The sequence below is a fragment of the Bos grunniens genome, chromosome 26 (assembly GCF_055505025.1).
Source record: "Bos grunniens cultivar Pamir isolate PY7600 chromosome 26, Bosgru_T2T1.0, whole genome shotgun sequence".
Classification (NCBI taxonomy): domain Eukaryota; kingdom Metazoa; phylum Chordata; class Mammalia; order Artiodactyla; family Bovidae; genus Bos; species Bos grunniens.
The window spans coordinates 25903281-25919525 of NC_141190.1; the positions used below are offsets into that span (position 1 = coordinate 25903281).

The 16245-nt window shown below is 39.9% G+C and overlaps 1 protein-coding gene across 10 annotated transcripts in view; it reads left to right on the forward strand.

Annotated features, from left to right (window-relative positions):
- The window catches only part of SORCS3 (sortilin related VPS10 domain containing receptor 3), a 633389-nt gene that overhangs the window by 566334 nt on the left and 50810 nt on the right, over positions 1-16245 (forward strand). For 9 of the 10 annotated variants that reach the window (XM_086377568.1, XM_086377569.1, XM_086377572.1 and 6 more), the window contains 2 exons: positions 8289-8406; positions 9376-9509. The exons of the other annotated variant lie outside the window; for it this stretch is intronic. In XM_086377568.1, the coding sequence (XP_086233694.1) occupies positions 8289-8406; positions 9376-9509 (252 nt within the window). The remainder of the gene's footprint in view (positions 1-8288; positions 8407-9375; positions 9510-16245) is intronic. 10 annotated transcript variants of the gene reach the window in all.

Below are 16245 nucleotides of genomic sequence, written 5' to 3' on the forward strand. Positions count from 1 at the left end.
AAAAAACAAGGTGTGTAATCAGGAGTATATGTGGGTGTGTGTATGTATGTGTGTATATGTGTTTGCTAGAGACTCTGATAAGCATTCCACAGCTATTATTATCAGCACATGTGTGTACACACAAACACAAGTACCTATGTAGAGCAGGCACCTGTAGAAAGGGAAAGAGACCAGTTTGGCTAGGACAGAGAGGGGAGAAGGAAGAAAATTTGGAAAGGAATATGGTGGAATGGCATAGGATGAAATGCTAATTCTAGGAAGTGGTCCCTGTTCTATAACCTGCAATTTCTGAGCAGGAAGCCCTCTGCCTGGCGGAGAAGATTACCATCTGTTCATACAGGAAGTCAAAAGTTTAGAAGTCAAAACTTTAGACTTTGAACACACTTTTAAGAGAAGGTGGCCTTTAAGTCAGAGCTTATGATGGAATGGCATAGGATTAAATGCTAATTCTAGGAAGTGGTCCCTGTTCCATAACCTGCAATTTCTGAGCAGGTGTGTAGTGTTATTGAAATAATGCTCTAAGACAACAGTCTGGGAGCAGGTGGGGGACAGGTTTCATGAAGATGTAGGTGTAAACTAGTGAGGCAGGAGGTACTGAGAGCCTGGAATATCATCTTCAGAAGGAGGAAGCACAGCCAGGAAGAGCTTTGGCTTCACATGAATGTCAGCTTGATTCCCAACTCAGTCTTGACCTTGAGCATGGTCCTAGAGCCACAGTTTTCCTCATCTGAAATGGCTGTGCCTAAGATTCTCAGGTATTGTGTGGAAGATTCAGGATGATAATAGCTGAGGAACATTCAGCAGAGTCCCTGGAGTCTGACAAGCATGCCGTCAGTGGTAGCCATCAATGGTAGCTGTTATTAGTTATCAAGGCGTAGGAGTGGAATACAGAAGTTGGTGGATGTGAGACATTTTGTAGAAGTGTAAGAAAAGGATGGAGTGCCAGGCTAGAGTTTAAGAGCGAGGACAGGCTGAGGGCTAAGTCTCTGCTAATGCAGAGGTTTCTAGCCTAATATTAACAGAAAGAGGAAAATTAGGAAGAAACTGACAGAGTCAATTTTGGCCTTGTTCTCTTTCTTGAGGCAGATAGAGATGAGTGAGCTGGTGGTTCCAAGAACTCAAGGTGCTTGTGCTGGAGTCACTGAGGAAGATAAAGGAAGGGAGTCCTGGGGCAGGTTGATGACAGCATAATATTATCTTAGTTGAGTTTGATCAAGTGTTTCCTCAAAAGTCAGTCTGCAGTGACATGCCTGCTAATCTGACTCCCCAAGAACTGTTCTTTCATTTACGTATTTCCAGTGGTTTCCTAATAATGAATTCTTGTCATTTTCCTCTTGGAAGAATTGTGGTCAACCAGTCTCTTCTTGAAATTTCGTTCAGCTTTCACAACTGTATATAAAGTTGGTGCATTTGGAAGTTGAAAAAAGTACCCAGTTACTATGCAGGGGAGAATCAGGTGACCCAGAGTTGCTCTCCAGTAAAGAGGAAAACATCCTTACAGAGCCTGCTCCTCTAATTACACTTAGTGTGGCATTGTTTCCACCTAAATTATAACAATTATATACCAAGATCCCCTTTGAAATCATTTAATTAACGTGTAGCTAACCCTCTGTGTGGATGGAATTCTAATGAAGTCTTTTACTTTTATAAACTACCTCCCTCCCTCAAATTAATCACTTCCCTCCCCACAAGGCCTACTCAGGTCTGGATAGTGGATTAGAGAAGGTGTGTTATTTAGGGTCCCAGCAAATCACAGATGTTTGTGGGAATCCTAGCGCAGTCCGTGATAACAAGAGGTAGAGATACTGCTGCTATTTTTCCTGAGATTGTTTTCATTTAAACCCCAAAGGACATACAACTCAACCATGTTCTTTGGCCCAGAAATAAGGCGAGATAAAGCTATCACCCCAATTTTGGAAGAAGTAGACAATTTTGATAGATTAATTCTACCCCGTAATCAACCCACAACTATTTTTTGAGCATCTGTTATATGAAAGAATTGCCAGTGGAGACAAAGATTAGTGACTCTAATTGTTAAATCCTTTGTGTATGGGGTCACCAGGAGATAGTTCGTTCACCTCAAAGTAGACATAAGGATTAAAAGAAAATAAACTCTTGGAAATTGTTTTTAACGAGCCATGTTTCATCTAGACAATTTTTGCATCCTATCCTTTCAGTATATGTGTCACTGAATAAAAATGTTGTGTAAGGAAGCTGAAAGCTTGAGAGATGAAGTGATTTGCTCAAAGTCACCTAGCTAATTTAGTAGTAGACAAGGACTAGGAAAAGCCAGGTCTTCTATTCCCTTACCTGGTATTGCCATGCCCAGACTACCTGTATGTTAAAAGGTAAACAACCACACAAGAGCTTAGGAGGGCACTTTGTTACCAGAGTCACAACAGCACAGACAGAGCAACAGAGGAGGTTAAAGGAGGATAGAGATGCTCTCAGGTTTGTAAAGCCCAAGAAGAAGGTGAATCTTGAGTGGAGCCAAAAACTCTCATGAAAAAAAAAAAAATACAGGTGACAAGGTAAAAAGAAAAAGAAAAACAAGTAATAAATTTTAATTGCTTTTTCCTGAAAATCCATATTGTGAGAAGTGGCTCAGAGAATTCATTTATTTTGTTCTGTGGTTGGGAGCAACTTCTTCAAAGGAACTAAAGAGTAGCCTACCCTTTCCAGACAGTCATCTGTATTTTTGTATGAGTTATCTACTTTCTCCAAGGCTGTATAGAAGGAAAAGACACACAAAAGACAAAGAAGCCCTGCATTTGAGGTTAGTATTTACCTTGGAAAGGGAATTTTGAGCCAACCTTATTGAAACCTCTTGATGAGCAGGGCCTTGGGTATGAATCTGTGGGGGTCCCAACAATGAGAATGATGGAGATAGGAATGAACACTTATTATCCACTGGGATTTTCAAGGTATTTCCATACATTATCTCAGGGTTTTGATTATGTTGATGAAAATATGCTTTGAGTTAAGGGAGACTAGGAATACATTTTTGAAAAAAAGAGGTCAGAATAGTTTATCTGACAATGGCAAGAAAGTATGGCTGTGGGGTTTGGCTATGCTAGGAATTGGCTTTTTTTGTCAGACTTGAAAATGAAGCCATGCTCTAGAATTGCTTGTTCCACTATTTACTCAGGAGTCAGCCATTCTTTGTCCAGCAACTACAATTGAAAGGCTTTATGTGGTCCAAAGAAGTACAATAACGTTCCCAGCTTTATGGAGCTTTCTCACTCATTGATACAAATTTGACCAAAAATACAAGAAAATTAAATACAATTAAATTAAACTTTTTGTTTCCCAAAAAGTTACCACAAGTGGGATGAATATGCTATTCCTAGTTTATTTGGTCATAAGCTCAGGGCAACATTTCCCTAAGGAGATGAGTTTTTATCTGAGAAATTTTATTCTTGTACTATTATTTAAAAGCAGTCTAGACTTTCTCTTTCTCCAATCCAGGACCAAGTAGATCTAATTAGTGTTTATCACCCCAAAGTGAGGGGCTTGTTTTCTAGTCTCTCTGATTTCTCTACTGGGTTCTCACTTCTACAGATTCCCGTTGTGAATATTAACATATGTTCTAAGGTTAGATATGAAAAGGGTTGAGAAATGCTTGAAATTAAGTAAGTCCTTATTTTATCTCCTACTTAGTTTGCTGTGTTTCTGTCATTTCATCTTCCACGACTCTAATCAGAAGATCAGTGAGTGAATTCAATATTGAACAGAGTTAGGGAAGCCACATCTCTGTAAAAGAGACACCCTGTATCAGAGTCACTCATGCCCCACAGGAAGGAGTCCACCATGAACTGATAATGGATAGAGAGATGGGAAGTACATCAGTGTCTGAAAGTTGCCAAGAGATTTTACCCTACTAATATCAGTTGGGGTCCAGTGAGAAAATGAACAAAGCTAGTAATGCTAGCATTAAATGTTTAAAATTTTGCATCTGGCACATGAAAGTGACCCCATGGGAGAAGCAGACTAGCCAACTTTCAAATGGAAATATTAGCAAGTCAATTTAGAGTTTGGGGAAAGACCTAGGAAACATGGTACAGGGAAATCTGTCATAGAAATCAAAGAAATGTGGATGAAAGGAAGTGACCTGCCAAGATTGCGGAAGAGAAGAATCTGAATTAGTCCCCAAGTCCCGACTGGGCACCTATTGTGTTCAGTTCTGAAATGAGCACCCTGGGATCAGAAACAGATATCCCAAAGAGTTGGGAAGACCAACACCGTGGACCTGCTTAGAGGCTCAGCGTCAGTTCAGCTGTGTACTTGGATGTTCCCTGCATCTTCCTCAGCATCAGCCCTGGGAAATGACGATGTCTGAGGGTGAGATTCTCTGGTTACTAACTCTTGAGCTATTCCTTTCCTGTGTGGGCAACTTTGTCTATTAGAACAATCTCTCCTATTTTGTAAACTTCTGAACTTTTATTTCCTGTTATTTTTTAATACTGTAGACATCTCCCTGGAGCACCTGTTTATTGGTCTTCACTCCCCTGACCCTTCCTAAGTCATCTCCAGGTTAACCAGCCATAGTGTTTACACCACTTCTTGGATTGGTAGCTGAAAATTGGCCTCGAATCATAGCACCTTTTGTATTATTTCTTTTTGTATTATTTCATTTTATTTATTATTTCTTATATTTGTGCCTCCTGTAACAGATTTCTACAAACTGGGTGGCATTTAAGAATAAACCTTAATTTAGATGAAACGGAAAAAGAAATCGAATTCATTCTAGGCTTGTTCCATCTTTCGGTGGCTCCAGGTGTTTCTTAGCTTATGTCTGTGTAACTCGTCTTCACCTCTGTTTTCACATAGGCTTCACATCTCTGCATGTCTCTCTTCTTTGCGTCTCTTATAAGCATACTTGTCATTGGACTTAGGGCCAGGATGATTTTATCTTGAGATTCTTAACCCACATCTGCAAAGACTTTTTTGCAGTTAACCTGTCACATTTACAGGTTACAGGGAATAGATTGTGGTCATATCTCTTTGGGGATCCACTATTTAATCTAGTACATCATCTTAATCCTCTTTTTTTCAATGGTCCTTAAACTTTGGGAACTGTGAACCCTTTTGAAAATCTGATAAAAGATATATAACTTCTCCATGGATAAACAAACACATCCCAATAAATGCATATTTTTATTTAAAATTTCAAGAGATAAAAACTCCACCACCACCACTACCAAAGCCCCCAATTCTGGAGATACTCAGTCTATTCTCTGCATTAAAGCTGACACTCAGCACTAAGTAAAAATTTCCTTTGTGATCTAGTCAATGTAAACCAGACCAGGACACTGCCTCTTTGTTCTAGGCAATATACAAAATTCTTCATTCATTAATGCATTCTAAGATTATCTTAAGTATTTTTGGTCTCTGAAGTGTTTACTTATGTTAATCACATTGTATATGAAAATTCTTAAGCTAGCATCCTCATTGTCATCATCATCATTATTTATCCTGAGCTGCAACAAGTCACATTTCTTTTATCCAATACTTATGTAGTTGCCAGGGAAGGACCTGACAGTTTTTTCCCTGTTACATCACATGTTATTAAATTCAGCCTGTCTGTTTAATCTGTCAAGAGCTTTTTGGTTCCTTATTCTGCCATCAAGCATATTGACTGTTTCTTCCAGTTTTGTGTCATCAGAAAATGCAATTTTCAATGATGACCATTATTTCCATGTCATAAAGTCATTAATAAAAATGATGAACAAGGAAGAGCAGACAGCTGCAGATAGCAGCTGACTACACATCCCCTCCCTCCTGGTTGATTTTAATGCCTTAATTGGGTCCTGTTCAGCCACATAATTTTACCAGCACCTGGCTTATATTTTTCATCTTTTCTTCAAGACTGCAGCAGCAGACTCTGTAGATGCCTCATTGATATCCGGGTAAACCATGTGCCCCATATTTCCTTCTTCTGTCTGCCTAGTTATCTTACCATAGAAAGAAATGTGATTAATCTGACATAATGTATTTTGTGATCCATACAATAACTGTAAACTATTCAGAGTAGGCAGAAGTGTTTATTTTTTGTTTAGCATCACTAATATCCTGTTACTCAGGGTACTGCAATCAGGGAAGACTTTGTAGAGGAGGGGGCATTCAAATGTGGGAGGATTTAGATAGGTTGGATAAGGAGGGAAGAAGACAGTCCTCAAAGTTTCTCGCACTGTTTGTTTGTTTTTTGATGAGCTCTTACCCTTATTCTCCTCTTTTAAAACAGATAGAAACTTTTTATAAAAAAGAAGTGTTTTGTTAAAGATTGAAATTTGATTGACTCATGACCTTTCCATGAACTGTATCAGATCTATTAGTAAGTGGTAGAAATACCTTAATATAGACTTGGCATGGATATAGTATATTTGCTACTAAATGTAGCAAGAATGTGATGGAACAGAAGGGATGGCAGAGCAGGTACCCCACATAGTACTGGCCACACAATCTAGGATATTCTAACCCCTCAGCTCCTACTAGTCAGGAGTGAGGTAAGGTTCATGCAAAGACCATACAGTTTTACTAAAGGAGAAAACCAGTCTTTCCCTCGAAGTCTGTTTAATCTTTTTTTCCTCAGACAAGGATCTAAAAAGCTTTATTTAATGTGTAAATGATTATTGTTGTTGCTGTTCAGTCTCGCCCAGTGGTATCTGACTCTTTGTGCTCCCATGGACTACAGCACACCAGGCTTCCTGGATCTTCACAACCTCTGAGAGTTGGCTTAAGCTTATGTCCATTGAGTTGATGATGCCATCCAATCATCTCTTCCTCTGTCGCCCCCCTTCTCCTTCTGCCCTCAGTCTTTCCTAGCATCAGGGTCTTTTCCAGTGAGTAGGCATTTTGCATCAGGTGGTCAAAGTATTGGAACTTCAGCGGGTTGATTTCCTTTAGCATCTACTGGTTTGGTCTCCTTGCTGTCCAAGGGACTCTCTATAAAGAGACTTCTCCAGACCATAGTTTGAAAGCATCAATTCTTTGGCACTCAGCCTTCTCTATGGTCCAACTCTCACATCAATACATGACTACTGGAAAAACCATAGCTTTGACTATATGGACCTTTGTTAGCAAAGTAATATCTCTGCTTTTTAATACATGGTCTAGATTTGTCATAGCTTTTAAACATTAAAAGTCATTTCCTACAGTGTATTTTAAGTTATATAATCTACAAAACAATTTTTACTGCATTTCACAGGTTTAATCCACTCCACCCCTCCCAAAGCTTCCTCATCTTTCAGAAAGCAGAAGGAAATGTCTCTTGAGGGGAGTTAGTATTTTAGGTGTCACCATAAGAATATTTGAATTTGGGAAAAGGAGAATTCAGAGCTAGGACTCTGATTAAGTCTTACTGGGATGGAAGCCATCCAGTTCCTTGAAAGACTTCAGTGGGTTTTGGTTCTGGGCATGACTGGTCTCTCCTTTACATCACTGTGATAGATGCCTTGCGTTGTAATTATAAGACATGCCACCCGAGTGGAGTATGGGTGATCAGTCTTCTTTTCTATTTTTCTAGAAACGATTGATCATTCATATTTATAGGGCTATCAACTGCTGGACTTTGAAAAGGTCAGTATTGATTATCTAAGTCATGCAGACAATGTGCTTCTTTGATTTACATAAATATGAGTTCTTTTTATGAGATGACTGATTTTTCAGGGAGGAGGGAGAGAAGGTGATATTCATGTGAGTTAAGTGATGAGAATTTCAACTAAAACATGCTTAGATTCAGTCAGAATTTTGGAGTTGGCAGGATCATACTTTAGATTAGCTAATCCAACCCCCACCCCCAAAAGAAAAACACACACATAAAGTTTACTTTACAGATGAGAAAACTGAAGCCCTGCCTTTGGACATCAGCAGATATAACAGTAGCGCTTGCATTAAGAAGAAGGCTGGCTATCAAATTAATACCTGTGTAGAAGATTGTAGACAACCGGAAAAGTTTTTCCTTCTGTATACCTTTTTATACTTCATATTCTTCCTATAAAGCACATATATTAATTTTGCAAATATATACATATTCAAAAGCAATTATATATATATATATATGTATGTATGTATATATATGATTTTAAATCCACAGTGAATACCATGTCAGTTGGCTGGAGTTGTGTGGGCAGTGGACTTTACCATCAATGGACTTCCAACACTTGGTTTTGGAAGAATCTTTAAAATCCAGGCTGTAATTCAGTCCTCTCTCTCTCTAGTCTTTGCATTTTAGTGACTGACTATGGGACTCTCTGCTTGTCTTTCTCCTTCCTCCCATAAACACTTAGAGTTTTTGGCCACTTCAGCCTCCGCTCGGAATGGCAGTTGGTGAAGGTGGACTACAAATCAATCTTCAGCCGACACTGTAGCAAGGAGGACTATCAGACCTGGCACCTGCTCAATCAGGTACAACACCGGCTTGGGAATCCTGGCTCTGGAAACAGGGGCCACTGCAAGCCCTGTTTGGTCCTGTTGGGTCTTCCTATTTGGAGGAGGGAAGTAGTGGGCCATCTGGGGAAAATGGTGAATTGTGGGGGTGGGACTGGAATTCACACACCAGGTTGAGCAAGGGCATATGATATTTTGGAACTGCTGTGCACCCTGAATCCTGATCTACTCATTGAAATCACCGAGCAGCCTGGAAGAGAGGCAGCAGTGATGACCTGGGGTTTTAGTGCTACCCATGGAAAATGAAGCCCAGAAAACCAGCACACCCTCTAACGGTTTGATCATCTTACCTTCTAATGGAAACAGTGGGAGCATTTCTCAGGCCGTCCTGAAGTCAGGGCCCAGGAGCACTGGGAACAGGACAACAAAGAAAGCGGAGGGTGAGGGACTCTCGCAAGGCAGATATTTAGTGCTAGTCAACACAGGCAGAATTCTTTTGTCTTCAGAACCATTGAGTCCTTATAATTCGTACCAATTTCTTCTCTTTTTGTTCTTGACTAGGAATAAGGACTCGGGCATGGTTGTTTATCATAGAGAGGGAACATATCGAGTCCACTTCAGTTTCGCTCTGAAGATGATGTGAAAAAGATGCCAACAGTGGATTACTTTCCACTGGAATTTATGGCAATTCAGGCAATTGCCAAGTGGTCTGTGGGGATGACTGGAATGTTTGCATTCTCTGTAGAGGTGGAGAAGCAGACATCACTGGCCAGGTTGGGTGGAGGGACAGTAATAGGCCAGTCTCCCACAGTGTTCCTCTTGCCTGGTAGTAAAAGATCAGTCTTTTAATCTTGAACACTCCTGAATGGTTCCTAGGAGGGAAATTTCTGCATAAAGTGACCAAAAGAGAATGCAAAGATTAATGCTGGCTTATTTCACTGTCTTTTGTGTTTTTCTGTCTCTCTCACTGTGGACTTTCTTCCTAAGGGGGAGCCTTGCGTCATGGGAGAAAGGAAAATATTCAAGAAACGCAAGCCAGGAGCTCAGTGTGCCCTGGGCCGAGACTCCTCAGGGACAGTGGTCTCAGAACCCTGTGTCTGTGCTGACTGGGACTTTGAATGGTGAGTCTCTTTATGTCTCATCAGCAGTTCCAGCTGGACACTGACTAGTTTGGGGGATGAGAGTGAAGAAGAAGTTGAGGAGGTAGGCATGACTCAGCTGGCCTGCCAGCCTGGCTGCCTAAGGTCCTGGCCAGATGGGATGTCTACAGCCCCAGAAGGAGGAGGGGGAAGCTTTTCACAGGGAAGATCATTGTCCTACCAGAGTGGTGTGTCCAAGGGGACTTCTCGTCTTCAGTTAGCAGCTGTCCTGGAAAGTCCCCAGGAGGAGGGGCTGGGCATGGAGAGCTTAGAGAGCTGCCACCTTGGGCAGTCACCTCCACACATGTGAGCTCGAACTGTGCTCTTTCCAATGAATTCTCTTATCACCATTTCTTTTTTCCTCCCTCTAATGACAGCCAGAGAGAATGAGTTTGGATCTCATCTCTTAGCTAATGACTCACAAATTTCCAAATATTTACCTCCAGCTCCAGTCTGTCTCTTCTCTTAGATGAAGACATTTGTGTCCATCTGTTTACTCAGCATCCATCTTCCCTTGAATTGGTAACAGGGATTTCAAAGTTTATGTTGCCAAGCAGAGTTCTTCCTGAATGCCCACTATTAGAAGCAGTTTTTCAGCTTCTCTTGAGCCCCCCAACCCAGACCAGGTTTTCCAAATTCAGTAAAACACATAGACATCCATTCAGTCCAAATCCCAAGAGAGCTTAATTTTTCCCTTTACCCTCAGGTGCAGGCCATCCAGAAGTCCCTGCACGTCTCTATTTCCAAAACACATTCCAACACAAAGCACCGCTACCCATGTCCATGGCATCTGGATCACCTCAACAATTTACTAATTCACTCTCTATGTCCATTCTGGTCACCTTGAAATCCATCCTTGTTGTTCAGTCACTAAGTCATATCCAATTCTTTGTGAATCCATGGACTGCAGCACAGCAGGCTCCCCTGTCTTTCACTATCTCCTGGAATTTGCTCAAACTCATGTCCATTGAATCAGTGATGCCATCCAACCATTTCATCCTCTTTCACCCCCTTCTCCTGCCTTCAATCTTTCCCAGCATCAGCCTTTTCCAATTAGTTGGCTCTTTGCATCAGGTGGCCAAAGTATTGGAACTTCAGCATCAGCATCAGTCTTTCCAGTGAATATTCAGGGTTGATTTCCTTTAGGATTGACTAGTTTGATCTCCTTGCTGTTCAGTGGACTCTCAAGAACCTTCTCCAGCACCATCCATCCTTAGAAGAAATAAAATTATATTTTAAAAACCCAAGTCAGATCTTATCATTCCTATGTTTTAAATACTCCAGTGGCTTTCCTGCTCCCTTAAAATATAATATAACTTTCTTTCTTTGCTCCACTGCAAATGATTGACCCACTAGCACTGTTCCTTAACTTCTTACTATTCCCTCTTCATTCACCGTTTTGCAGCCATACCACTATCTCCTGCACCTTGATTAACCCAGACTCATTCCAAGCAAAGGAAACAGCAAGAACAGATATTTCTTTCAAATCTCAGTATGACTGGCACTGTTGGAGCACTCATACTTCAGCAAAAACCGCAGCTCAGAAATGCCTTCTGAGACCATCTAACCTCACCCCTACCCTGGCAGTCTCAGGCATATCACCCTGTTCAATTGTCATCTTAGTATTAATCACAAATAGAGAGATTGTGTGTTTTGATTGCTTTATAATTTGCCTGTCTTTCCCAAGTAGAATGTAAGTGCTGTGAGTGCAGGAATTTTTGACTTTCTTTATTTTTGTATGCTTAGTGCCTCTCCAGTGTAAGGACAAAACAGTTGTACAGTGTTTCTGAATGTTGTTTCTTTTAGGAGAGGCAAAAACCTTCCCAAATGTGGGAATGAGTGATCTCATTAGTAATTGCAGAGTGATTCCATGCTCATGCCAATTGGATGAATTCTTTCTCTGTGTCATATTCAAAAGCTGAAGTTCAGTTTATATATTTTCATTATATTAATTATAGGTTAAAAGACAAATCTAAGGGCTCGGGTAACAGCCTATAAACATGGAAGGGGCAGGACTATGACAGAGGTGCATTAGGGTTTTGTTATTGTTGTTGTTTGGTCACTAAGTTGTGTCTGACTCTCTGTGATCCCATTGATGGTGGCCCACCTGACTCCTCTGTCCATGGGATTTCCCAGGCAAGAATACTGGAGTGGGTTGCCATTCCCTACTCCAGGTGATCTTCCCAACCCAGGGATCAGACCTGTGTCTCTTGCATTGTGGGTGGATTCTTTACCACTAAATGGTGTCTAATAGCTAAATTAAGTCCATATAGGCACAGAACAGCTGCCCCTGCCCAACAGCCTCATGCCCTTCATTCTCATTTCATCCAGCTTGTTTCTTGATTATGTTTGGGAATCCATCTTTCATTTCCTGCTTTCTACCAGGACTATACTGGTAATAGCAAGCAAAGGAGACAATCATGACTGCTCCCAACCTGCTCTTCATCCCTGCCTTGAAAAGCTTGACTTCAGGAAGAATCATCTGAATGGACTGTGCTAAGTTGAATTTAATTTGAATGGCAGGATCCTATCTGTGGTATTTTTGACCCTTTGGAAACAAAGGCTATTTTCATACTTGGGAAGAATAATTTTAATTATTCACCATAATCCAGAAGAATAGTCATAGCATTATATACAGTGGCCCACTCAGATTTATGGTACATGACATATTGATGTCATCCTTAGTATTCAGAATGTCAACGTCAGCCTTTCTTGTGTCCTTCTGCAGACTGACTCCACATCTTTCTGTATGTCATGCCACATTTTCTCCTGTGTCTCTCTGAGTTGTTAGACCCTCACCCATTTGGGGGAAACCTCACAGTTGAAGGAAGAATTGTAACATAAATATTTTTCCTTCAGCAATTACTTTAATATTTACTAGTCTGGAAAAAAAATATCCCAGCTCTGATGCTCAATTTCTGACCTTAGGAAATTTTTTAATCTCTACAACTTCACATCCTGGGCTATAAACTGCAAATGAATAACATGTATCTCATTGGGTCCTAGGGAGGAATAAATGAATTCATATTCATCGTTAATGTGAATAAGGAATTTATCCTAATGGTGTACATAGCTTTTGCTGTTGTGGTTATTCTTAGTCTTATAACCCAGGGTTAAGTGGTCCACATGGTATTTTTAGCAAGTAAACTAGAGCTCATATATCCATATAAGGACTATGTTCAGAGTTGTACCTTTGAGTGTTATCCATTTATTTCAGTGGTGATGGCTTTGCTTAAACTATTTCTAAATGCTTCTTTGGAAACTGCTATCAAAATGCATCTATAAGTGAAGAAGTGGAGGAAGGGAGCCCTGCTCTATGGTTCTCAGCTTGCCAGTGCAAGAACCACCTGGACCTAACACGCTGTAATGTCAGTGTCATTACTATGATATTTTAATGAGAAGAAAATTAGCATCTGGAATATAAATTACTTGACTGTGATCACATAATCTGGGAGAGAAAGAGATGAGGAGCAAAAGCAAATCTAGCCAAATTCCACATTCTCTTCTCTATATTATGCCATTTCTCAAGAAATCAAACAAGTCTTTGTTATTTTAGATTTACTTTATTTTTCAAAAGAAAGAGTCCCCAAATTTGATTATTCTAAAATTGAAACTCATCCTCAAATGATTTAGGTTAACTCCTGGTGATGAGGTTTAATATAGAATGTGCCATTAACTCTAAACCAATGCCAAATTGAATAGTTTAGGCCATTGGTACCAGAATTGTAAAGTCCATGGAGTTGCAAAAGAGTCAGACTTGACTTAGCAACTAAACAACAATAATTAGAATTGTAATAAGTATATGGCATTCAAGAAGACTTTATAGAATTCTAAGAGGAGATATATAAGATATTATACATTTGCCTTTCTATAGCCAATCATGCCTCATTAAAAAAAAATTTTTTTTATTGAAGGATAATTGCTTTACAGAATTTTGTTGTTTTCTGTCAAACCTCAACATGAATCAGCCATAGGTATACATATATCCTCTCCCTTTTGAACCTCCCTCCCATCCCACCCCTCTAGGTTGATAGAGAGTCCCTGTTTGAGTTTCCTGAGCCATACAGCAAATTCCCATTGGCTATCTATTTTATATATGGTAATGTAAGTTTCCATGTTACTCTTTCCATATCTCACCCTCTCCTCCCTTCTCCCCGTGCCCATGAGTCTATTCTCTATGTTTGTTTCTCCACTGCTGCCCTGTAAATAAGTTCTTCAGTACCATTCTTCTAGATTTCATATATATGTGTTAGAATATGATATTTATCTTTATCTTTCTGACTCACTTCGCTCTGTATAATAGGTTCTAGGTTCATCCACATCATCAGAACTGACTCAAATGTGTTTCTTTTTAAGGCTGAATAATATTCCATTGTGTATATGTATCACAACTTCTTTATCATTCATCTGTAGATGGACATCTAGGTCGCTTCCATGTTCTAGCTATTATAAATAGTGCTGCAATGAACAATGGGATCACGCCTTATATTAAAAAGAAAATAGAAGAACTTGAGTCTGAGATAAGACAAACAAACACACAAGACTTCAGGCTGGCTTAGTTGTCATAATCTAAGAGAAAAAGCAAAAAAAAAAAAAAAATCATGTGACCTAATAAAGTATTTAGGCACCACTTTTGAATATGGCAAAGAGAGTTTGCTTTCTGAAATTTCTGGGGTTTTTTGCTGTTATGATGACGTCTTGGACAAGGGGCTGAATATTTATTTTTTCTTTTCAAGTCAACTTCAGTAAGCATAAGTGTTAGTCATAAATACAGTTTTTCCATCAAAAATAGTTTGTCATTAATGATTGTGCTGGAAAATCCATGTATGGCAATAGTTTCATAGTCCTGCTTCCTTCTCAAGCCTCCTTCCTACCAGGAATTGTTAGCTAAAAAATATGAAAAGCCCAACTTGGTTAGCATAAGCCTTTATGCACATTCTACCTAGCTGTTTCCCTAAATCAGATCAGGTAATGTTCACTGGACTGGTCCAGGCAACTTTTAAATCTGAGAGACAGCAGGGAGTGGAGACTTGGGAGGATGCCAATGGATACCAAGGATGGAGAATGCCTTGATTCTGGTGAAAAAGTTAAGGAGTGCAGCCTGGATTCACAAAGCAAAGGTATTTTCCACTTGTATCCCTTCTCTACTTGAAGAAGAAAGGCTTTATAGATTCTCAGATGCAGTTATTTGTAGGGAACCATTACCTGGGTTCAATCCCTGGGTTAGGAAGATCCCCTGGAGAAGGAAATGACTACCCATTCCAGTATTCTTGCCTGGGAAATTCCATGGACAGGGGAGCCTGGAAGGCTACAGTCCCTGGGATAGCAAAGAGTCAGACATGACTGAGTGACTAATGCTTTCACTTTTCATTGACTTTTGCTACTCTCACTTCTATGCAGAGTGGGTATCAGTAATAAGTATGCAGTTTACATAAATATGGATGTTTCTACTTAATAACCTCATAAATCCCCCAGCCTCAGGTTTACTGTAGAGAACCACTCTGAAGCATCCTCCATCGTGGTACTGGTGAGGGGCCAGGGGCAAATCCTCCCTGAGAAGTAAGCAGACTAGTGGGTAGTCAGAAAACAGAGAGTAAGAGGTCTCCTCTCAAGTCTTACGGAGTCTCCTAGGAGGTAGTTGACCCCTGGGAGGTCCAAGTGCATTTGTTCAGTGAGAAACCCGTGTGGGCTAGAAATTATGCCTCACTATTCTCTTTTATTACTCATTCATCCAACCACTCTCACAGCAGAAGTTTTGCTGAGCATCTACTATGTGCCAAGATTTTTAGATGGATAATCTCACTTAATTTCTCAACCAGAAGGAGAGTCTGTTATTTTAGACATTTTATAGGTGAAGAGATGGAGATACAAAAAAATGTTAATATATTTACTTAAAATTATAATAGTCTGACTCCAGCGTCCTAAGTCTCAGTATGTCTTAGTGTTTATCTTCCATGCCCAGAAGGTTCCAGATCCACAGAGTGCATTTATCAAGTGGAAATGTAGATGAGTGAGGGGAAGAGTCTTGGATATGCCATTGTACATAAATTCAGTCATGTCTGAAATCTACTCAACCTTGTTATTCTGCGTATAGAGTCCAATCAATTGTATTTTTTCTATAGATAGCACATTGTAGAAAAATCAAAGATATATAAAGCAGAGTTATTGGATGCAAAAAAGCATGACAGCAAATAATAAAGAGTATAATTGGGTGTTGAATTTCATGATCCAGACCTATGCTGTACAGTATAGTATCCACTAGCCACATGTGGTTATTTGCATTAAGATTAAAAACAGCGAAGTATTCATTTCTTCAGTTAGCCATGTATTGGGTGCTTAATGGTCACATGTGGCTAGTGGTTACCATATTGGATAGCACAGACAGAAAGTTCTTTAGGACAACGTTGGTCCTACCTGAAAGTATTGGGAGTATTCAGAACAAAGAGCCCACCAAAGACTGGAGTAATGATGGAAGGCTTCCTGTAGGAGGTGGTGATAGAGCTATGTAGACTTGCTGCTAAGTAAGTATGAGGAAAATGAGCAGCGTATCTAAGAAAGCAGTTACATGAAGGCTGTTGATGCATAGAGGGGTAAGGGCAGATAGGTAGCTTGGTGTTAGATTAGGAGAAATACTTGAGCCATGATTGTTTGGTTTTTCAAACCATTTATGAAAATGGTTGGGATATAATTATCTTTCTATTTCTCTGGCTGTATTTAG